The sequence below is a fragment of the Electrona antarctica genome (assembly GCF_951216825.1).
Source record: "Electrona antarctica genome assembly, chromosome: 19".
Taxonomy (NCBI): domain Eukaryota; kingdom Metazoa; phylum Chordata; class Actinopteri; order Myctophiformes; family Myctophidae; genus Electrona; species Electrona antarctica.
Genome location: NC_136800.1, coordinates 30,476,897 through 30,500,413, shown reverse-complemented (window position 1 = coordinate 30,500,413; position 23,517 = coordinate 30,476,897). Strand labels below are relative to the sequence as shown.

Below are 23,517 nucleotides of genomic sequence, written 5' to 3'. Positions count from 1 at the left end.
TGTCCGTTCCTCTCTCGTCCGGGTTGATACACATGAATCGAGCGATGGAAGCAACACACGGACACAACGACTTGATGTGTAAGTGTAGACAACAGAGGAGAAGTTATGATGCCAATTTTAAGATGATGGTTATCAACGCGGCAGTCATCAAACAACTGCCAAGCGGCCAGAAAGTACGATGTCACAGAATGTCACGTTCGAAAATGGCGAGCACAAAAAGAACGTCTCAAACATGCAAACAGTCAGAGAAAGGCTTTCCGCGGCCCTCAGAGCGGCTACACCTTCCAAGAGATTGATAGGAGGGTGTGTGAATTCGTTACTGAAAAACGGAATGAGGGAATGCCCATCACCAAAGCTGTGATCCAGTTAAAGGCACTGGAAATAGCCCAACAAGAACTGAACATCCCCCCCACAGTGTTCAAAGCGAGCCCCGACTGGTGTGAAAGAATGATACGGAGGAATGGATTGTTAATACGACCCAGGAGGACAGGCCCTGCCCAGCCACGCTTGTCCCTAGCCCGTCTCCGGACCCCCCGGGTTGAGCTCCTTTGGACCTACCACGTAGGGTCCGGTCTCACCGGATTCAAGCGACGTGGGACGCAATCTGACTTACCCTGACTTAGCCCTGTGCTGCGGTGTGGGTGTCACGCTGACATATTCCAAACGAAGCATATGGACGCTATAGGATACAACGAACCCTCTCACCCCCCCCCGAACGGCACAGAAGCCGTTAAGTATTTTTAATGTTTGTACGACCGTTTTGCCAGCTCTGAAATTCTCTCTTGTTGACATCCCATTGTACCGCCTCTCGGCCTCTCGGTTGGCTAGCAGCGCCTCCCTACGCGCCTCGTAGGCGCAGCTAGCCAACCGAGATGTCAACAAGGAGGGACCGAAGAGAGAATTTCAGAGCTGGCAAAACGGTCGTACAAACATTAAAAATACTTAACGGCTTCTGTGCCGTTCGGGGGGGGGTGAGAGGGTTCGTTGTATCCTATAGCGTCCATATGCTTCGTTTGGAATATGTCAGCGTGACACCCACACCGCAGCACAGGGCTAAGTCAGGGTAAGTCAGATTGCGTCCCACGTCGCTTGAATCCGGTGAGAAGGAACCCTACATAAAGTCATCAAAATGTCAGAAACTTTAACGTAGGGTTCCGAAAGGAGCTAGCTTGTCCCCTGACTTCAGAGAGAAGCTACTGGCTTATCAGCAATATGTGCTTGAGTTAAGGAAGAAACACTCATACATCCTGGATCAGGTTTATTTCGACATGCCACTGATGCCAGTACCTGTCACAGTACACAAGAAAGGTGATTCAATCGATCAATCAATCTTTAGTGAAGTCTACTGGTAACGAGAAGAGCAGGATTACAGACTGTTGAATGTTTAACTCACTGATAGCTTGATTGTTACTGGTAAGAAATACCAAGCTAAACTGTAATTTAGAAAACTCCAGTTTATTTTAATTTTGATAGGAACATTAAAATGTTTAACAGGATGTATGCCCTTTTCTATAAAATAAAAATATTTTCTTTATAAGGAACCAGAAATGGGGGGAGTCTTGAGAGAGAGAGAGAGACTTGGAGTGAGTGTTTACCTGAAAAAAGAAAACATTTATAGGCTATGTTTTCCTCCAGCACAAATGATTAGAATTTGTTTCCTAAAATGACTGATTTGAAACTGAGCTGAGCTGTGGGAATTAATTTCTATCAGACAGAGATTTACGTCCTGCAAATACCAGCCATCCTGCAAATACCCTGTTCCAACCACTCCCTTCCAAAAAACCAGAGCATCAAATATCGTACCACGCGTCTCAGTAACAGTTTCTTCCCCACAGGCAGTCAGGCTGCTGATCAGTTGACCTTGAACTGTATTGCACTGAGTCACTTCACTTTGCACTTTGTGTTTGTGTTCTTCTTTCCATTATAGATGTTTGTTTTTGTCCTGTGTCTATAAGACAGAGTGCTCTGAGCAAAATCATTTTCATTGTATTTATACTCTGTATCTATACATATGACAAATAAACCTGAACGTTATATCCAATACATCCATTATCCACATATTATTCAAGAATGCAAAACAATATTTTGATGGTGTCCTACTTGAAGTGAAAAGGTTTATTATTCATAATTGAAGTGCTCATGTGAAAAAGTAACTTGACCAGTTGACAAGTGATTAACAAAAGGTTGTTGAAGTTGAGCATGAGAGGAGTTTGTTTTGAATTAATCCAATAATTAAAAACCTCTGATATTTATTGTTTCATTCCAGACTCTGTGTGTGGAGTCCAGACAGCAGGTGCAGATACATTCTCCAGACCCGTTTCAGTGAAACAGAAGGAACCTGAAGACCAGCCAGACCTCTGTAAGTCTCTCTTTTTCAGCTTCAGGTGTACATTATCAAATACAACAGTTGTGCAAGCTGCACTATTGGCAGTGAAATTATTGTATAATAATAATTATTATATAATTGTGCTTCAACAGAGTGCAAATGTGATGCTGCTTCTTCCAACAGTTACAGTAAATAGTCCTTGCATCCAGCAAGGATGAATCTTACTGATTTTGGTACCCATTGAGCTTTACCTCTAGCTAGCGCCACCTTTAGGCCATGCACAAAGATTGCCATGAAGCTTGCTCTACGTATGCATGCTCCCTGGAAGATGTACGCTAACCACCATCAGGCCAAAATGTGTTACTTTTTACACAAGGTTGAGGCTGCTCGATTATGGCTGAAATAGTCATTTATTTTGGCCAGTACAGTTATTTAACACGATTACTCATTGATAGGAAACATCATGCATTGAAATAAAACTATGCTGTAAACTATTTTTTTCTTTTTTTTTGACTGCTTCATTGTTTCGTCTTAACTAAAAAGAATGATTTAATAAAAAGCGAGGATTTGAAAAAAAGATGAAAATCACTCCGAGACAATGGGCTATAGTCCATGGTCTCGGGGTGATTTTCGTCTTTTTTTCAAATCCTCAAAAATGATGAAAAACGGAAACGGCATGCTATAGTATGCCGTCCGAGACCATGGGCCATAGTCCATGTGGTCAAAAAGGATGAAAAACGAGGATTTGAAAAAAAGATGAAAATCACTCCGAGACAATGGGCTATAGTCCATGGTCTCGGGGTGATTTTCGTCTTTTTTCAAATCCTCAAAAATGATGAAAAACGGAAACGGCATGCTATAGTATGCCGTCCGAGACCATGGGCTAAAGCCCGTGGTCAAAAAGGATGAAAAACGAGGATTTGAAAAAAAGATGAAAATCACTCCGAGACAATGGGCTATAGTCCATGGTCTCGGGGTGATTTTCGTCTTTTTCGTTCTTTTCGGGGAACAAACACTATCTATAGAGGGTATGCGTGACATCATCATCATACCTGGAAGTTATGCGGGAACGCCTACTGAGTGGCAAGAAACGACGTTCTGGCCTCGACAGCCCATACATCAACACCAGAAAAGACCTATCTGATTGCATTAAACAACGTTAAACTCGCTTTGCCACTCACTTTTCCATTCGATTTGCCACTCACTTTATGCATGCGCATACCCTCAGTCTATAGCAATGGTTACTATCAGATAGAGCTTTAACTAAAAACTTTGTTTTAACCAAGAAATATCACTTGGAGTAGGCTACACCTCCTTTATGGCACTGCTAACAAGATGTGATAGTATGGGGACTGGAGTGGAGGTATATCTGAGGACATGGAGCAACAGAAAAGACAGGCAGGAAGGAAGGTGAGATATGGACCTGGAGAGTGACACAGATGGTACATCAGTCACGTGACATGAATTATGTGTGGACTGGCAGACGGGAACTTGGACAGGGACCAGGATGATCCCTGGACCCATCATGACCACAATACAGAGATACCTTCGCGTTGCTGTCGGGCGGGAACCTCCTATCTCCATATGTTAACTTTTTGTAAAATGAATTCCCTATGCTTGACCATACTACAGCATCACATAAAAATAGCAGATCGACAAGCTTGCGTTTTGAGCTTGTAGATAGATCTGCTCCTTTTACTTTTTGAGGGGCACTAGCCCCGACTATGTCCAGCTTTGAGGGTGTGTGTAAACACAAACATTGTCCTAACACAAACATTGAATGCCATTGATAATGATTCTGAATGACCAGTTTTGAGAGTTTGTCCCAACACAAACATTAAATGCCATTGATAATGAATGGCCAGCTTTGAGCATTTGTCCCAACACACACATTGAATGCCATTGCCAGTTTTGAGTGTTTGTGTAAACACAAACATTGAAGACGAAGGTGAGGATGGAAACTCTGAATTCTGCCGGAATGAGATGATGTATGATGATGTACGATGATAAGAGCGCCCCTTACTTCACACAGGTGTGATATTTTAATTTAAAAGTAAGGTCTCTTTTAAAGACTACTCTTAGTAACAATTAACTTAAGTTACATATGGTAAGGACCAATGTGGCATCCTGATGGTAACCATTTCACTATCAATACGTCCCAACAGATCGATTGCTCTCCAATCCAGTGATGTAAACCACTCCATACTCCAAACTAACATATAATTAATACTGATTAATAAGCTTAAAGCCATTGGTTTTGATAGCACATCAGTGACAATGCAATCCTACCTGGAGGGGAGAGAACAGATGGTGTTCAGAATTTGCAGCCTGTGACTGCAAATTGTTCGCAGATGACTCGGCACTGCTGGTCTCAGACAGGAACAAACTGCATTTTGAAAAGGCCCTCAGCTCTGAACTCGGTAGAATCTGCACCTGGCTCGCTGATAACAAACTATCATTACACCTGGGAAAAACTGAATCCATTCTCTTTGGATCAAATAGTAATCTCAGCAAGGCCGACGGCTTCTCAGTTAAAGTGGGTGACAATATTATAATTACTACCTAGGTTCCATCCTGGAGGCAAATCTTTCCTGTGATAAAATGGCCAGTGGCCACCAATGAAATATCTGTAGATTCCTGTACAGGATCTCCTCACTGGTCAACAAAAACACCTTGAAGACCTCAACAGGAGCCAGGAGCCTCACCTCAAAGGCCCTTAAAACTAGGCTCCAGACTTCCCAACTCAAACTGGTCAGCCCACCTCACCCCTTCCCATTTTGATAGGCTCGGCTGGAATGGCTTAGGGTTGACGACAGAGTACAGCAACTTGCAATGGGCCTGCATAGTCTACTCTACAAGATTCGCTACACCACCAATATACCCATGTACCTGTCAAAATACTTCCTTAATGTCAACAGAATCCACAATCACAACAGCAGAGGGACTGAGTGAGTTCAACAAACCACCAGAACAGCCATTAAGAAATGTGAATCCATAGACTCCTTCAAAACCGCTCTCTAAGAGCACCTACGGACAGCTGGCACCTGTAAAAAAAAAAAAAGTTTTCCCCATACTGTAAATGTTTTTCCCTTTTTTGAGGGCCGCTTGCCCCTCCTATGCACAGCTTTGTGTGTTTGTGTGTATGAGCATGCTTTCTGTGTGCTCAGCTAATTGGCTGAGCACGGAATGTGATGTATGATTATAAGAGCGCCCCTCACTTCACAAGTATGATTTTACTTTTCTTTAATGATGATTTCCTGTTTTTCATAGAAGTGTATATTTGTCTATGTTCTGATGAATTGAAAATGGGGGACCCTGATGTAAACAAGTCTCATTCTCGTAGCAGCTTTTGTATTGACTTTCGTTTGACATGTACCCATTCTACATACTGTGAATACAAATTTCAACCACTCAATCAATCAATGTTCCAGAAAGTGTTGACCACCTTTTCTTTAAACATATTAATTAATACATTTTTATTTGAGCCAATCTGTATGGTAGAGTATGTTCTATAACTAGAACATCTGCAGTGTTTGGAGGTGGTCTGCTCTTCCATTGATGACCAGTGTGTTGGGTAGTAGGACACCTACTATACTACTGACAAGTAGCTTATATGAGCAGTATCTGTCCTGGCAGTGGCCAAGTGGGGATTCTGTCTTGAAAGAGTGGTAAAATGTTGCTCTCCAACACAGCCTAGGTCAGACTAGGGTTCAAATCCTGGGTAGGACATGAAACCTACCAAAGAAATGTTTCTCGAGCACTGCCTTATAAGGGAAAACGCGATTAAACGCAAACGTCAATATAATCTCCTGACTGTACCACAAGAGCATAACTGCAGGCTGCTCAATCATTTTTGATTATAATATTTCATCAGCGTTTCAGCAACCCGTGGAGCAAACAGCACCTACCCCAGGCAATTGATTAAGAATGGATCATAACGGAGGTTCCCTAGTGGTTCAAACGGATGGTGTAATGAGCAGCATAATGTTATGAGTTTGATTGTGGAATGTCACCCATCTTCTCTGCGCTCACGCCACAATACAATATTATACAAATTTAAATATGTTAAGTTGAAGTGGGTGTAAGTGATATTATTTTAACAAACAAATACATATGTATGTTTTCCTTTAAAAAGAAAACATATAACACCCTGAGAGTTGCAAATGTTAATCCTAACCTCAATGAACTAATGGTGCATTCACATGGGCAGAGGCAAAAGATTCAAAGATGCAAAGCTAGCCTACACAGTGTATTTGTAGCTGTCGGATTTGCGTCGGATTTTACTTCAACGCTCAAAGTGCAAAACTGTACCCTTCTATTGTAATGAGGGTTCATTTTATATCACTCAAGGGTTTGAATAAAGCAAACAATATAAAGTAATCTTTTATAAATAAAGGATGTCCTGACCTCATCCCAGACTGAACCAAATTCAAGTGCTATTAAGAAAATATATTTGTCCTACTTTGAATATAGCACATCAAAAGTTGCACTTCCTCCATAAACTATGGCTATGTCTATTCTAAAACACACAAGTGTGACCACTGCCATGTAAAATATAGCCTTTGGCTCCATTCCAAATCAATAATGTAAAACCATACCTGTAGTATGGCTATGTTCGAATTAGATTTCAGCCCTCTGTTATGATTTGTGTGACCCTAATTCATATCTTATGAGCCTCTTATGCCTTTCTGTCACTGCAGTGGTATGGCAATGTTCCAATTCAACTATTTGGCACTTAATGTGATTGATTGAAAAATAACTTTTTCTGTCAGCTGCATTTATTCAACGTTTCAACCTCTCATCTCTCATAGCCTGTCAGTCAAAATAATAGAATATCTGCTGTATTATGAGGTCTGGGGCATTACAAGCTAGCGATGAAGATATGTGGTCCATGAATTCAAACAAATTAGTTTATCAGCCAAAAACACGGTGCAATAGATCCACAGAAAATTGAATTTCTGCTCAGACATTCATTCCAGTAAATTCCAGAGAACACTATTGCGGTATCTTTTTTTTTTTTTTTCTTCCTTTTTTGACCACTAGCGGTGCCCCTCTCCGAGGCCTCCACATTAGCACCTGGGCGTCATTGGCCCTGGGTCTCCCTAGTGCATTGGGCGGGATGGGTTCCTGGTAGTTGAGGATGTGGGGCTGCTCCTGATGCGGCCGGCCCACCAGCGAGGCCCGTGAGCCCAGCGGCATATCTGGGTCCACGGCAATGTCTACACGCATCCGCCACCTCACCGTCTGCAGCACGATGCGCTCCTGGGGGACGAGAGAGAGGAAAGTATAACGTTAGTATAAATAAAATCACACCCGTGTGAAGTGAGGGGCACTAATATATTAAAGTTTAACTCATGTTGATTAGGTGATGTAATGGTGATGTAAAACAAACGGTGCAAACACAAACATTAAACGCCATTAACAATATGATTTCAAAATCATATACAATGAAGGGAACCCTTCATTGTCAATGCGTTTACAAAACAAACATTGAGCTAAAGACAAACATTAAACCTGTGTATAGGAGGGGCTAGCGCCCCTCAAAAAACACCCGTGTGAAGTGAGGGGCGCTCTTATCATCGTACATCATCATACATCAACTCATTCCGGCCAATCAGAATTTGCGTCCTCATCTTCGTCTTCAATGTTTGTCAATGGCTTAGGATAATGTTTGTGTTTACACACACCCTCAAAGCTGGACATAGGAGCGGCTAGCGCCCCACAAAAAAGATAAGACCAAGGCACTCTTTTTTTTCTTCTAATCCCACAATTTTGTAACCCATTTTTCACCCCTGTGTCAATTATCTAATGTGATCCTGGGCTCTACACACCCTCCGCCAACCCCAACGGACTTGAACTCATGCATGAGTGTCCAAGTCGCTCCTTTGAGTTTCCCTGGTTGGATGTAGCGCGTGGAATGAACACGTTATTCCAACCAGTTCCTTTCCCCTCCATCAGGCGCCCCGGCTGGCCAGGGGGAGGCAGTTTAGAGACCAGGATTACTGCATGTTTTTGTGAGGGTAACATGCAAACTCCACACAGAAAGGCCCTTTCACCAAACCCCGCCTAGGGCAGACAAATGCACTCTTGTAGAAAAATTATTTAAAGTGTCTAATGTATTGCAAGATTCTACTCTGGCCAAACAGATGCGCTCCTTCCTCTCTTTTTTCTGTAATGTTAGTATATTTGATATATCGTCGCTGTCCCGCGGAAACCTCCTATCTCCGTATATTCTAACTTTTTGTGTTTGTAGTATGTTTTGCACTCCGTCCGTGTGTGCTGTGTGTGTGTGTGTGTGCGTCTGTCCGTCCGTCCGTCTGTTACCAGCTAATCTCCGGCACCGTTAACCCGGTTGATGCCAAATCTTGCACACACACTCCCTGGATTTTCCAGAATGGCCTGTTATAGCACCACCAGGAGGCCGACTTTTGAAAAACACATTTCTTTTATATTACTCCTCCAGATTCTGTCCAAAAATCCCACACATGACTTGCAGGATTGGCCCGTTTTGAACAAAAACCCTCAAATAATGAACGCAGCGTGCAATTTACGTCTTACACAGACTTTCCTACTAGGCTGAGGAATATATCCCACCCTTTTCACATTGGCCTGTTATAGCGCCACCAACAGGTGGATTTTTGCAAAAAATGTTTTGGAATAAAATGCCTCAAATCAGAAGAAATGGCACCCTTTTCACATTGGTCTATTTTAGGGCCACCAGGAGGCCACAACCTGACCTGCCCTGGTGGAGACCTGTGCCCCGAGGGGCACTTTATCTAGTTCGTAAATTAACTTGATCATAGTACAGCATCACACAAAAGTATCAAAAATAGCAGGTCTGCCTACTGTCTGTCCCTCTATAAAAATTAAAAAAAATGAATAAAATAAAGGCGAAAGTCGCAAAAAAAACATTAAAAAAAAAAAGAATAGCAGGTCTAAAATGACTTATATATCCTCAAGGGTATGGCAGCCAGTCTTTCTTTGATGCCGTGGACCCCATATTGAACAGTGAAAAACAAAAAAGGACTCTGGTAATCAGGAATTTACAATCATATTAAAACGGTGGTGTACTTGTATGTCTTACTTTCACACTACTTACTTTTTTTGTTTGTTTAACGTAATGTCTGTTTGTTGTGGTACTTGCTATTTTTTATGTTAAAAAAATGGGTGGTTCTATACATACTGTATACTGCAACTGAACACATGTGAAATGTGAGAACCTCAATACAAAAAACATTGAAAATGACAAATTGCAGATCTGGAAGCTAGAAGCAATGCATTTTAAGCATGTCATTTTAAGCATTGTGAATTTATGAGTTTGACTTTGGAGATTGAATATATATTCGCTGGTGCGCAACACCTCTGAATGTCAGATAATTGCTCGTTTATAGATTGATTACACCTGCTGGCAGTGGCAGCACAGCTAATCATTGCACATAGGCTATAGCCTACAAAAGTATAAAAAAAGAGCAATTGGAAACAGTGAAAACAGGCCGTTTATAGAGGAATATGGACAGTAAACAATGTGTTTATCCTACCTGTGGTCTCTCAATGCAAAGCCGTTTTGAAGTTACACAAAGAATGTTTAATTTCCACCCAAGAAGAGAAGCACTTTGATGAGGTCCATGCATGCTTTGCACTGTGCACTGCGCAGTCAGACCTGCCTGAGAGGAACGTGCGGTGGCTGTGCTGCCTATCTTGTATAGCCTATATACTAATCTATTCTACACTACACCATTTAATAGTAACAATAATGTAGAAGATCCGTTTTTTTTCTTGTCTTTCCGGATTGGTAATCACCATAATTTATATCTGTTCTCCAAAAATAGCTCCTCTACAAGCTTGTGCATGCGGGCTGCAGATCGGCTATTTTTGGAGAAGAGATTTATAGACATTATGTGCAAATATAAAATAGCTGTGATACTTATATGTAAGTGGTTATGGTGAAATAAACCATTAACACTAGTTAGTTTGGAGGGGGCGAGGGGACTATGACATCACCGTTTCAGCAAATTAGGCGGCATTCGCTGTACACACGGAGACGTGAAAGTCGCGTCTCCAAACTTTCCCACTCTGGAAGGTAGTTTCAAAATTAGCCGTTAAAGTCCCCCAAAACGCCGTCTCCGTGTGACAAAAAGGGCAGATCGGCTAATTACTTGCCCGAGAAACACCGAAATCGTCCTCGTGAGTACAGGCCCTCAATGTGCTACTTTTGCCGGTTTCATCCTGAAAAGTAATAGTTTTGGAGGTTTCCACGAATCCACCCGACATTCAGAAACAATATATGATACGTGGCAGTCGGTGTACAGCTTTGGGCATTAGAGGCACGGTCTATTTTAACTTCATGACTAGAACTAGGCCCTGTGTTTCACACAACACCTCCCGCTCTGCATCCTGTGTCCTCTCTATTCCCCTGGTTGTCAATGTGAGGTCTGGGGACCACCCAGGGTCCATATGGACACTTACTACGCGTCTGTAACATCACTGATGATATTACAGTGTAGACTGGGGAGTATCACAGATAAAAATGGTATCCAATCCGAGTGCGTGGCGTAATGCATACAGTAACAAACTGGGTCTGGGGGTCCTGGGGGTTTAGAAACAGATGACACATGTCTTACATGTGTCATTTGATCTGCTAACTGCATTACTCCACCAGTAATTGCAGTAAATGCCTGAGTATTACTTAGTTTTCAAAGAAAGCGGGCTGCAGTGTTGCAGTTATACAGTATAGGTTCTAAAACAATTTCATGCCAAGGACCCAAATTGATACATTTTTGGCTGTAGGCCCTCATCTGAAGCCATTTTGTGCCTGCAACACCCACGAGAGAAAATGTGTGTCATTTTAAAGATTATTCTTCGATCTACAGGCTCACAATGGATTATGAGCTTGTAGATGGCCGAATAGCCGAAGTATAAAACTGGGTTGATGCAATGTTATCTGGGGTGGGGAGCCCCTGGAACCATTGAATGTCAGTCAGAGAGACTCACCACCCCTGCAGGCACAATCTGTTCACATCAGGCAGGCTATACTGTTGTATCAAATGCTGAACAAACAGACTAAGCGATAGTGTCCACAGCCTGGCTATCAGGATGCTGAATAGGCGCTGAGCCCTGTCGCCTTGTCAGTCTTACTGCTGCATTACAATGGTAATATCACTTTAGATATACTTTATATCAGCCAATATTTGACTTTTTTTGATGACATCAGTACCGGCAATGCCGTAGTGTCATGGTTTTTCTCCTTTTTTTTTTTTTTTACATCAATCAATATTTTGGCCATGTCTCACAATGTGTCGCTCTGTGAGCTTATAGATTATTAATTCTGATTAGAATGGAATTTGTCCTTTTTGACAGAATGCCGTTCAAAACATCACTAACCAGTAGTCTGACTCTGCAAAATGGGGATGTGGTCATCAGACCCAAGAACGCAGCATGGGTCGGGCTCTCGTCCTACCTTGGTGACGGAGTTCATGGCCACCAGCCAGGTGATGAAGCTCTGGTCTCGGGTGATGTGCGTCAACATGGGCGTTTTGCTGTTGTTGATGGGCACGGCCCAGGTCACGCTGGGGTAGAAGTTGTCGTTCATGCTGACGGTCAGACGCGACGGCTTGGACGTGGGCCCCGTCAGAGTGTCCGTCTCGGTGGTGTTGCCGTACCAGGGGTAGCTGACACCGTCCGAGTCGCTGATGGCCTTGACCCGGCCCTCGCGCAGCTCCGGTAATTCCCAGCTGGACCTGCGGTAGCGGGCAGAGAGAGAGGACTGAGAGAGTCACTGACAATAACAAGCTCCCACATGTGTGGTGGTTCCAGAATCAGAATCAGTTTTAATTGTCACAGGTGGTGTCAACAAGAATGTGTGTGTGTGTGTGTGTGTGTGTGTATGTAATATGCAAACATTCTGCATGTGCACATACGCCCGTGCGCGAACACACTCTCTCACACACACACACACACACACACACACACACACACACACACACACACACACACACACACACACGTGACACTTCCTACCTGTAAAACCACAACTCTACACGTGATTCTGTTGTATCCCTGAAATATCCCGCCTCTAGTGTGCTATAATAAGAGTATATCTCTCATCGTGGACACTGCACTGCATGCTCCTGTCCTGTCACAAACAACAGCCCAGATCAGAACTTACATGCCGATGTCCCCATAGGTGTTGTAGAACTCCTTCTGGGTACAAGCTTGGATCCACCCCACCACCCAGGTCTCATGCCGCGGAACCGGTGGCATCACGATGCCCGCCGAGGCCCTGAAGTAAGGCGTCTTGTAACGCAGGACGATGGGCGAGTTCTCCTCGATGATGGTCGGACGCTGGTCAATGGATGCCGACACCTCGTACACCACGATGTTCTCCTGTCTGATTCGAGGCTTGCACGCGATGCTCTGAATCAAAATCAACACTAGATTGAATGGAGACAAAGTGAAAGCTAGAGGAGAGAGAGAGAGAGAGATATATAAGAAGATACAGTAGGATAGTAAAACATTATGAGAAAAGTATACAATTATGTTTGCGACCAGGGCAGTGTTGACAGATTTTACCCACCAGGATTAATTCATTAATTCAATCGTACACTCAATCAGACACGCTCCATATATGGCCAGACCTAATCAAACCATGTACACTCAAGACACTGCCCCTGCTGCCACCCTTAGATCTCCATATATGGAGCTGACCTGTTCTGACATTCCATATGTTGATCTGACCTCATCAAACCCGTCCAGCAGTCTGCCATCACCCAGGCGGATACAAGAAGGACCCAATCAAAAGTCGTGGGGAATATTTTTTAGCCAATATAAAAAGTACCACAAAATATCTGTATCATTTATTATTTATTATTGGGTGTGAAGCATTTCTAGAGATATTTAGACCCACCTGAACACCGACAGGGTGCTGATGGAAATTGGGTTATTGTTGGTCAAAGAAGAAGATAGAGAGGCTAGATATGTTTTTTATGCATTTCGGGGGTTTACAAGCATGACCCTCCAAAAACTTTCCCGCATGAAGGGATACTCCCATATTTTAGGCCTGCCCACCCTAGTGGGGCAGGCTAGAACCTGCCCTGGTTTATAGTAGTAGGTCTGTGAATTATTTTCAAATCTGACAGATATCCACAGCTTTAAGTGCTGATTCGGTAGGCTAAATTGCCAGTGCTTTCAGGTTTATTCAATCTTTTATTTTTTATTCCGACTGAGAAAGGGGCAGCCAGCAGATGGGTTGGAAGGATTCCATTGTGTGTGTGTGTGTGTGTGTGTGTGCGTGCGCGCTGGTAGGGGATATTGTACCCTCCAGAATGTTCCTGAAGCTCTGCTCAGCTGTTCGGTCGTAGGGTCGGTCCTCGTAAGTCAGGAACATGGGGTTCCTGACTTACGAGGACCGACCCTTGACCCTTGACCCATCAGCTCCACTTGAGCCGTCGTTGGCAGCGTTGAATATCTGTCATTGTTGCCTGGATTACGTGTCAACGGCCCCTCCTTTGTGCCGTTGCACAACTCCTTATGTTCGGCATACTCATCTGGGAGGCTGCAGATTATCTACAGCACACACACACACACACACACACACACACACAAAGAAAAAAAATGAAAGCTTATGTTTTAAGTAAGCTAGTATGATCAACATGGCTGAGGGAAGTAGGGGTGCTGGGGGGGCTGGAGCACCCCCTCCCCCCAGGCACAGCCCCCCCTCGGACAGTAGGGGGGGAAATAATAATACTTTTAATCAAAACAGATTTCTGTTACTAGGCCTAATAAATATGCTGTATCACAGTATCAGCACCTTTTTCTCATGCGTGTGGAGAGGGAAAGTAAAAGACACTTTTCTGCGTGAAATTGCGCGAAAATGGAAGGGGTGAAAAGTTTGGTAACATTAAAAAAAAAAGAGGGGAGCTAAATACAATAATGTAGCCTACCACAGTTGTTGCATGCACGAAAGGGAGCATTTCAACAATGCATAGACATCTGTCCATAATGCATTGTATTAAACCCAAATGCGATACCTTTGCATGTCTGCACCGAGTCGAAACAACACGGGAGCATCAGCTGCTGCAGCGGAACAACCATCCTGCTCTTCCACCCAACGCGTGTTGTGCTTACCGTGCTTGCCGCCCAAGGCAAGCACGGTAAGACGTTGCCATAAATTATTAATCCAATTCATAATAATACGTTTGGGAAACTCGAATCTCCCTGCCATAGAGTTATAATACTGTATCTCCCGCGAATCGATTGAATAGTCTCACATAATACGTGACGTATTCAATGTGCAACTTCTCCGCGGTGCAACCAGACGCGTTGTGAGCTTGTAGATTGGCTATTTTTGGTGCGCGACACCGCCGTACGATGATGTATACATTTCACTTTTAAAGTGACGGTACACAATGAACAGTTCCCTCTGTCTGTTAGAAAGGGATGTCTTGGTTGGTTAAAATAAAGAGAAGATTATTAAAATATAATAAGCATATATATATATATATATAATATGCATATTTTGTGTGTGTGTGTGTGTGTGTGTGTGTGTGTGTGTGTGTGTGTGTGTGTGTGTGTGTGTGTGTGTGTGTGTGTGTGTGTGTGTGCGTGCGTGTGCGTGCGTGCGTGTGTGTGTGTGTGTGTGTGTACACCTTAGAACTGTTTATTGGCATACAAACTCTCACAACTGGCCAATAAAAATAAGGTTCTTTCCACAAAATAATAGCAAATGCTCGATAGTGGGCTCGATAAGGACCCGGCTCAATAAGCCTGCTCGATAAGGTGATCGTTATCAATAAAACCTTAACGAGCTCCACCCCTGGCGGCGGCATAGTGGCACTGTAATGGCTCTTCTTTCTTCTTATGTTCTTACTCCTAAGTATTGCGTTCTTTGTATTGTATAAAGCACCTTAGCTTGTCTACGTTAACATTCAAGTCTGTCTTCTGTTTAGGCCTGGAATTAAACTGGAATTCAGGGAGGCCTTCGTGGCCTCCCTGAAATTCCTGCCCTGCTTCTGTTTATTTTTGGAACACAGTTCTTATTTGACGCAATATAAGAAAAGTCTATGGGAATTCAGAATGGGGATAAAACAACACAAACCAGATAGAACTAGGTAGGATGTGTAAATTACGTCAGACTTCGGTATTCTATTGCTAGTTTTCTTATTACCTTCCATTTGGAGAAGGGAGAACCAGGACTGATAAGGTTGGGGTTGTTGGGGTCCTGTGCGCCCATCAGATCATCAGTACACACGTCACATTCAGTCTTGTCTGTCCAGTCCCAGTAGGGGAGGGTGAAGTTAAAATCTTGGGTCATCTTCCTTATCTCATTCTCGAAGTGCAGCAAATAGATACGGTGCCAGACTGTGAAGGCTGAAGCCTCGTGGGCAAAGTTAATGTCGTAGAATACTGTCCCATTAGGGAGGAAGGTGGGGTGACAAACAAAGTAGTGCATCCAGGCAAACAATTCAAGTGTGGTGACGTTGGCAAACTTGGGGCTCTCACCATTCGGACCCATGTCATCTCTTGTGGCTGTGGCGATGACATAGTCAGGGTTGACTGTGTGCTGCGCCTGGTCAAAGTAGTCGACTAACTTCTTTTTATCTGCGTCCGAGAGCGTCAGGACATTATGTCGCACTGTTCCACGGTACTGGGAGCAGTCATCGCCCCAGTGGCCGAACATGCAATCGCCACAGTCAAAGCCGCTGTAGTTCCCGAAACAGTGGCAAGTTCTGTTGAAGAATTCTAACGGCCATTTCTCTCTGTCATCTTTGCCATGGTAGGGATACTGCTCCCCATGAGGAGCAAATTTCACCCTCACTTTGGTGCAGTTGCCACGTCCTGATTCAATGCCACAGGCCGAGCCGTCACCGTCCCACACTGGGCAGCACTCTTTGGTCCGTAGCCCCTCTGAGTTGGCACACGGCCGGGGGATCTGGCAGAGGCAGGACCCTACAAACAGCAGCAGACTTACAGGCACACACAGGCTCCTAGTCCTCATGATGGACCAGTTAAAAGTCACTCTGTGCCTTTTCCCTCTTTAGCCTCAGTAATAAAACAAAGTTACCAGCATGCACCTACACGGCTAACAATGACCTGAATCAGGAGCTAATGTACCCATTTGAAACAGTACAGTAAAGTACACAGATTTGGCCCCAATCAAAGTTCAACTTTTAGAACCCCCCCCCACACACACACACACACACACACACACACACACACACACACACACACACACACACACACACACACACACACACACACACACACACACACACACACACACACACACACACACACACACACACACACACACACACACACACACACACACACACACACACACACTCTCTCTCTCTCTCTCTCTCTCTCTCTCTCTCTCTCTCTCTCTCTCTCTCTCTCTCTCTCTCTCTCTCTCTCTCTCTCTCTCTCTCTCTCTCTCTCTCTCTCTCTCTCTCTCTCTCTCTCTCTCTCTCTCTCTCTCTCTCTCTCTCTCTCTCTCTCTCTCTCTCTCTCTCTCTCTCTCTCTCTCTCTCTGTCTTGTGAAACTGTGCACACACACTCCCTGGATGCCACAGCAGAAAAACATTTATTGATATTACTCCTACAGATTTTGTCCAAACATCATGTAAAGCGGTACACTGTATCACTATAGTCATGTGATCAACACGGATCAGTTAGATTTTTCATAGTATATCCAGCTAAGATCGGCTTCCAAAGTTTGCAGGAGTATTTTGAACAAAATGCCTTAAATCATGAATGCAGCGTGTGATTGCGGTGCAACTACATATGCACGGACATTCCCACTAAAAATGCATTTCTTGCTTTACATTTTGTCCAAACATCATGCGAATCGGTACACATTTTGTCTATAGTCATGTGATCAAGACTGATCTGTCTGATTATTTTTATAGTAGTTAGTTAGTAAGATTATTTTTATAGTCCATACTGATTGGCAAACAAGCTACTTCACATTAATAACAATGCAATTATCAGTAACTCAAACACTAAACTATATTCTACACTCCCATAAATAAACATCATGTGTGAAATAACTTCATTAACATTAATCCACTAACCTCTGAGTCTATAGTGATTGAATTCCGAACATTGCTGGCCCACAATAACCTACCTGACATGGTGGAGACCTGTGTTCCGATAACTATTTTAACTTTATATTATCCACACTGTTGAGGGAGTTTTAAATGAATAAACACAATAAATGCTGCTACCAGCTGTATTTGTGTCAATAAACACCTTGAACCTTGAACACTGCAATGGTACTGTAGAGTCTCCTGACTTGAACCCCATAGAAAATATCTTCAAACTTGGAGAGTCCTTTCTGAATGATCTGTTATGGCACTATAGGGTCATATGTGTTATGACCCTATAGGGTCATATGTGTTCTTCGTCCCTGCATTGGTGTATGAGTAGTGATGATTGACAGAGTACCAGCTGTTGTTAATAGTGACTGAGTGGTGTCTGCATGTGAGTGGCTAACAATTACAATTACAATTACTTTTTGAGAAATAGACCACAAACAGTCAAGGGATTCGCATGTCTTAATGGCTGTTGGTAGGGCGTTCCACACTTTGGTGGCATAGGAACGAAAATAATTTAGTCCCTTGTTTGTGCCGAATCTGGGTTGTACATGCATGGTTCGTTGCACTTCCTCTGGTGTTGTGGGTGTAGACTTCGTTAACATTAAGGAAGTATCTAGACAGGTACATGGGTATCTTGGTGGAGTATCGAATCTTGTGGACCAGACCCATTAAAGATGCTGTACTCTGTCGTTGACCCTAAGCCATCCCAGTCTGTCAAAGTGGGCAGGGGTGAGGTGGGTTTGGGGGGTGAGGCCAAGTAGGAGCCTGACCAGTTTGTTTTGGGAAGTCTGGAGCCTAGTTTTAAGGGCCTTTGAGGTGCTGTGGTACTAGGAGGTGCATGCATAGTCAAAGAAACCTTGTACGAGGGCTCCTGTTAAGGTCTTCAAGGTGTTTTTGTTGACCAGTGAGGAGATCCTGTAAAGGAATCTTGTTCTTTGGTTGACTTTTTTGATTACGTTGGTGGCCATTTTATCACCGGAAAGATTAGCCTCCAGGATGGAACCTAGGTAGGTAATTTCATCTTTACGTGTGATAACATTGTCACCCACTGTGTGTGTGTGTGTGTGTGTGTGTGTGTGTGTGTGTGTGTGTGTGTGTGTGTGTGTGTGTGACTGTGTGTGTGTGTGTGTGTGTGTGTGTCTGCCGTGGTCGCACAGTGGTTGTATCGGCCAGACGGCCACTGTACACACACACACGTGCTTTGCGAAAGTAGCTGGAATTGTTTACCTGGGCTGTAGATGGCGGTGCAAAATTGTATAGGCCACTGTTTGTTGTGTTGCGGCAGTAGCTAGAGGAAGCATACCAGTGGGGTAACAGTGAGAACGGTGGCCTGTGATGCAGGTGTCGCTAGGGGGCGGAGGAAGATGGCGGCGCAAAATTGTATAGGGCTATAGGCCACTGTTTGTTGTGTTGCGGCGGTAGCCTGTGATGCAGGTGTCGCTTGGGGGCGGAAGTGTGAGGTTGCGCGTTTTCCCATGGGGAAATGGGGAAATTTTAATTCACTAATAAAGTAATTATTCATTTTGAATGTGGTAAATGGGAAAAAGGGCTTCGTTAAGACCTCCATATTATTATGGTCAATGCCTACATGTGAAAAGTGGGAGTGATTGGTGCAGGCAGTGAGGAGCTACGACAGTGTTTCTGACACACATTCAGACAGACATTGAGTTAATTATAGTATGATGATATGATGATATATCTGGAGTCATGTGACCAAAATGGTCAGATTTTGCAGATTCCATTCCATGGCTGCCTTCCAAATTTTGGAATGCCCTGGGTAGGCAATCCGGCCTAGCAGGGATATGTGCATCAAGAAGCGCCCTTTTCTAGTTTATGTAGTTGGTAGGTCGCGTTATATAATCACAGCTTACACTCAATGGTTCACTGTCCTTATTGACACTGACATTGTTTACAGATGTCAATGCAAGCATCTTTTTCCCGACAGTGATGCTGTACTGTTGTGTCAATAGTGACAGTAAATTACACCATCTTGTTTAATATTGATGAAGTAACAAAGGTCCTGCAATCAAGACAACCTGCCAAAAAACAAAAGTTAACATTTAACTAACAACTGTAGATTTTGTCGACTAAAGCTAAAACTTTAGCTAAAAAAGATTACTAAATTACTAAAATTATATGGAATTTTAGTCAAAATGTGCTGTGGTGCACATGTGACCGGTGTCAAAAACAGGTTTCTCTTTTTGTTTTTTCTTATTTGTTTTTGCATTAATACCCTGTATTATATATCCGTTCAGTGACTATTCTTATTATATATATAAATACTTAACGCTGTCGATTGGATATATGATCCGCATGTGTTTCCGCCGGACTAAGTGTGACGTCAGCGTCATTAACTGACAGGTGTCAATAGTGTCTGGCGTAGGAGTGGAAGAGGTGGAGTTCTCTATTATGAACATGACTTTTGGCAGTATAAAGAGGCACACAGAGGATAAGGGTGTGTGTGTGTGCTGCTCTGTTGAGTGTGTTACGGGTGACAGGAGGACCGAGAGAGAGAGAGAGCCGGAATATCGGTGCATTTTGATCAAAGATCCTGGGAGGAGATACATTTGAACTGTTTTTCATATAATTCAAAATGGCGGGTGATCTAAAGGTCAGAGGTCAAAAGTCAGAACACGAAAGTTGTTCGGCATGAGGAGACACATATGTGTATCAACGTTGCATTGCCAACGGTCAAGCGGTTCATGAGATATGCATGTTCAAAGTTTGCATTTTCAATTGAGTGCCAATGGTCATGGGCTTCGCATTAGAGACTGACACGGGAGTGGATTTTCACTCCTGTCCTGTCCCACTCCCACAGAAAATGTCCGTGCATTTGGTTCCAAATGGAACCAAATGTTGTTCCATTTGTACACTCAGAGTTAAATTAACTTGATTGATTTTACAATGTAATTTGGGGGTCCCAGCGATAAAAATGCCATTAAATGGGGGTCCGTAGACTAATGCATGTCAAACTGGGGGTCCTTGAAATTAAAATGGTTGAGAATCACAGCTAGAACCGTAATAAAAATCTTCTCTTATGGGGGTCCCCGCCCCTGGCATCTTTTCAAATGGGGGTCCGCGGGCTAATAAATGTCGATTTAGGGGTCCTTGACACGAACATGTTTGGGAACCACTGGTGTATGGGACTCGTTTGGGAGAAAGAAGGGAGACGATGTATTGTAGAACATTCGCTCAGACAGCTGTTCAGGGAGCTAGCTAACAGTAACAGCGTTAGCATGTAGCTAACGTAGCATCACAATTGAAAGTTGCAACGTTGCCACTGCCAGGGGAAACAAATGCATCAGGATGATCTGGCTATAAATAATCGATTAAATCACGGCACCGGCGCGATGCAGAATCATACACGGCCGCATTGCGATGTCTTCATATAAAACTGTAAAAGACGTCCAGCCCGACTGGATTGCATGGAGGAGTTTTTTGTGTTGTGGAAGGCAGCACTAGCACTGCTGGATTATGGGTAACTATGTAGTATGTAGTTCTTTTGACCTGTGTCAGCAAGTCAAAAGAGTGTTGGCTCACAGAAAGATGACTACAACAAAAATGGGTGCTTCTGTTCTTTTGGTTGGAACTTGTCAGCGCGACCAACGTCATTCACGCTCCTGCACGCTCCCGTTAACTTTCATTCCCGTCCCGTCCCGAACACGGGATAATTCAAAATATTAATCCAATCCCGTGTCCCGCGGGAGTCCCGACAAAATGTCAGTCTCTACTTCGCATGGTCACCGTTTGGCATGGCCCTCTACCAGATTACCGCGTTTCGCGAAAACCGGTTCCAGCCAGAACAACTATTTTTGGCGGAAGGAGAAGAAGAAGTGACCAAAGTCACTTTGTGACTTCTTGGTCCCTTAATAATAATAATACACTCCTTCTCTGGAGGACACCTGGGATTTTAGTTTCAATGTTACTGTGTCTGAAAATATATAACCTCCTGTCCAACACTGTAAACACCAAGATGTCGACCAAATCTACTCTATACTTTCCCTGTCCTGCTGATATCTTTATTCTATAAACACTGGTTCCACTCCACTCTACGGCTTCACTCACACGGTCACAACAGATTGTTGTATAGCTGATGCATGAGACTTGTTTACTGATGCAAGCTCGCAATTCATTTCCAATGGGAGTCATGGTTTGACACAACATTTTTGTTGTATGAGGGGGAGGGGGGCAGTCGAAACACAGCCGAAAGCCGTACAACAAAAATGTTGTGTCAAACCATGTGACTTCCATTGGAAATGCATTGGGGCGGCCATGACACTTACCCTTTGTTTACATCTAGCATCCAACAATGTTGCGAAGGTGTGAGTGAGGCCTACCTCCGACTACACTTCCTAACCATCTGTCCATTGTACCAAGATATCAGAGACACATACTTCCCACAGATTACAACCACACACAGAGATTTTGAAAACATGACCAATGACAAAAAACTCCCATATCTGCTGGGCGAAGTACAACAATGTGCAAACACAGCAGCAAGATTCGTGAGTTGCTGTGATAGGAGAAGGATATCAAACGGAACACAACCACCCTAAAGACTAATCATTGTGTATATTCCTGCACTATACCTGCATCCAGTGATCTTGGTACATAGAAATTGATCTATTGAAGATTCTGACTTTCAAATGTACATATTTTTTGTTTTGATTGTATTTGTAAAGTTGCCTGAGGGTCAAGGCTCCAAAAACAGTCAGCGATGCTTTTGTGTGGGTTTTATTTCTCCAAACTCCAATGCAGATATTCACAGTGACACGATATCCAACAGCAAAAACAATACTGGCCAAAAATGCAAAATAAAGAACTCACAATACTTAAAGCAAAACATAGGACAAAGGAACAAGGAACAGAACTGCACTAGGCTATGCCCCTGAAATGGGCCCTAGCAGCTCTCTCACTGGGCTGTCGGCATGTTGCCTGCCCAAAGTCCCGAACATAACTCACTTGCTCCTTCTTCTTCTTCTGTTGGGATTTCCGGCAGTGTAGACGCTTTCGCATATTACTGTCCTCCACCGTTCATGATGATACTCCGCTCAGTGCTCTATATCCTCTTATAGAGGTCTGTATTGTGGAGGAAGGCCAGGACGCTCCTCTCCACAGCATGATGCTCCTTTCCCTGGCTGAACAGGGTCTTGTACTCCACAGAGGGTATCCCGATATTGGCTAGTTCCTCACATAGCTGAGCTCTTTCTGCCATGTATCTCTCACACTCAAATAGGGTGTGGACAACAGTCTCTGCTCTTCCACATTCACACAGGCCGTCCGGGTGTTTTCCCACTATTCTCAGGCAACTGGCTAGCCCACAGTGCCCAAGTCTTAGCCGAGTCAGTTTGACTGAGTCTCTTCTGTCACCTCCCGTACACACGCTCCTCCTTTTGACAGATGCCTGCGCTGAGAAATACAGCCTCCCTCTCTCTTCATTATTCCACTCCTCTTGCCACTGATTCTCAAGCCCCTCCTTTATGGCACAGTAAAACTCAGGTTTGCCCCGCAGGATGCCCACATCCATGTGCTGCCTCTTGAGTGACATTCTGGCCAATTTATCAGCTATTTCGTTCCCCTCTACCCCTGCATGCCCTGGGACCCAAAGGAAACCTATATCAACCCCCACTTTCTGTATCCTATACATGCTTATCATGGCCTCATTCACCAGGTCGGCTCTGGCTCTAGATGTCCCACTCCTCAAGGCCATCAGGGCGGCAGCTGAGTCAGAGCAGATTATAACTTTGCTTGGCTTAACTTGTTCAATCCACCAGAGTGCCCAAATGATTGCCATTAGCTCTGTGGCAAAAACAGATGCTCCGTCTGTGACTCGCAAGCCTTGCTGGACTTGAGGCCCCACCAGGTAGATTCCACACCCTGCCCTTTGGCTATCTGGGTCCTTAGACCCATCTGTGAAGACCTGCATGTGTGTCCCCCATGCCACCTTCAGGTATCCTTCTACCTGGGAGCTTGTGATGTCTCCCTCCTGCTTCCAGTCTAACAGAGTTAGATCTACAGTGGGCTCTGGGAGTAGCCACACTGGCACCGCTGACCAGAACGCATGCACTAGGCCTACTTTATCTCTAACTCACTTAC

General features: G+C 43.9%; 2 protein-coding genes across 2 annotated transcripts; both read right to left on the bottom strand.

Annotated features, from left to right (window-relative positions):
• Positions 1-7,189: 7,189 nt before the first annotated feature.
• LOC306943109 (protein FAM78B-like) lies at positions 7,190-13,709 on the bottom strand (the record flags this gene model as incomplete). Its single annotated transcript, XM_079529311.1, has 4 exons — positions 7,190-7,588; positions 11,784-12,063; positions 12,492-12,783; positions 13,640-13,709. The coding sequence occupies 4 exons, from the start codon at positions 13,707-13,709 to the stop codon at positions 7,322-7,324; spliced, it is 909 nt and encodes a 302-aa protein (XP_079385437.1). The 3' UTR covers positions 7,190-7,321.
• Positions 13,710-15,249: 1,540 nt separating this feature from the next.
• Positions 15,250-16,319, bottom strand: LOC306943107 (tyrosinase-like; the record flags this gene model as incomplete). The annotated part of the gene is made up of 2 exons (XM_079529309.1): positions 15,250-15,333; positions 15,489-16,319. The coding sequence occupies 2 exons, from the start codon at positions 16,317-16,319 to the stop codon at positions 15,250-15,252; spliced, it is 915 nt and encodes a 304-aa protein (XP_079385435.1).
• Positions 16,320-23,517: the final 7,198 nt, after the last annotated feature.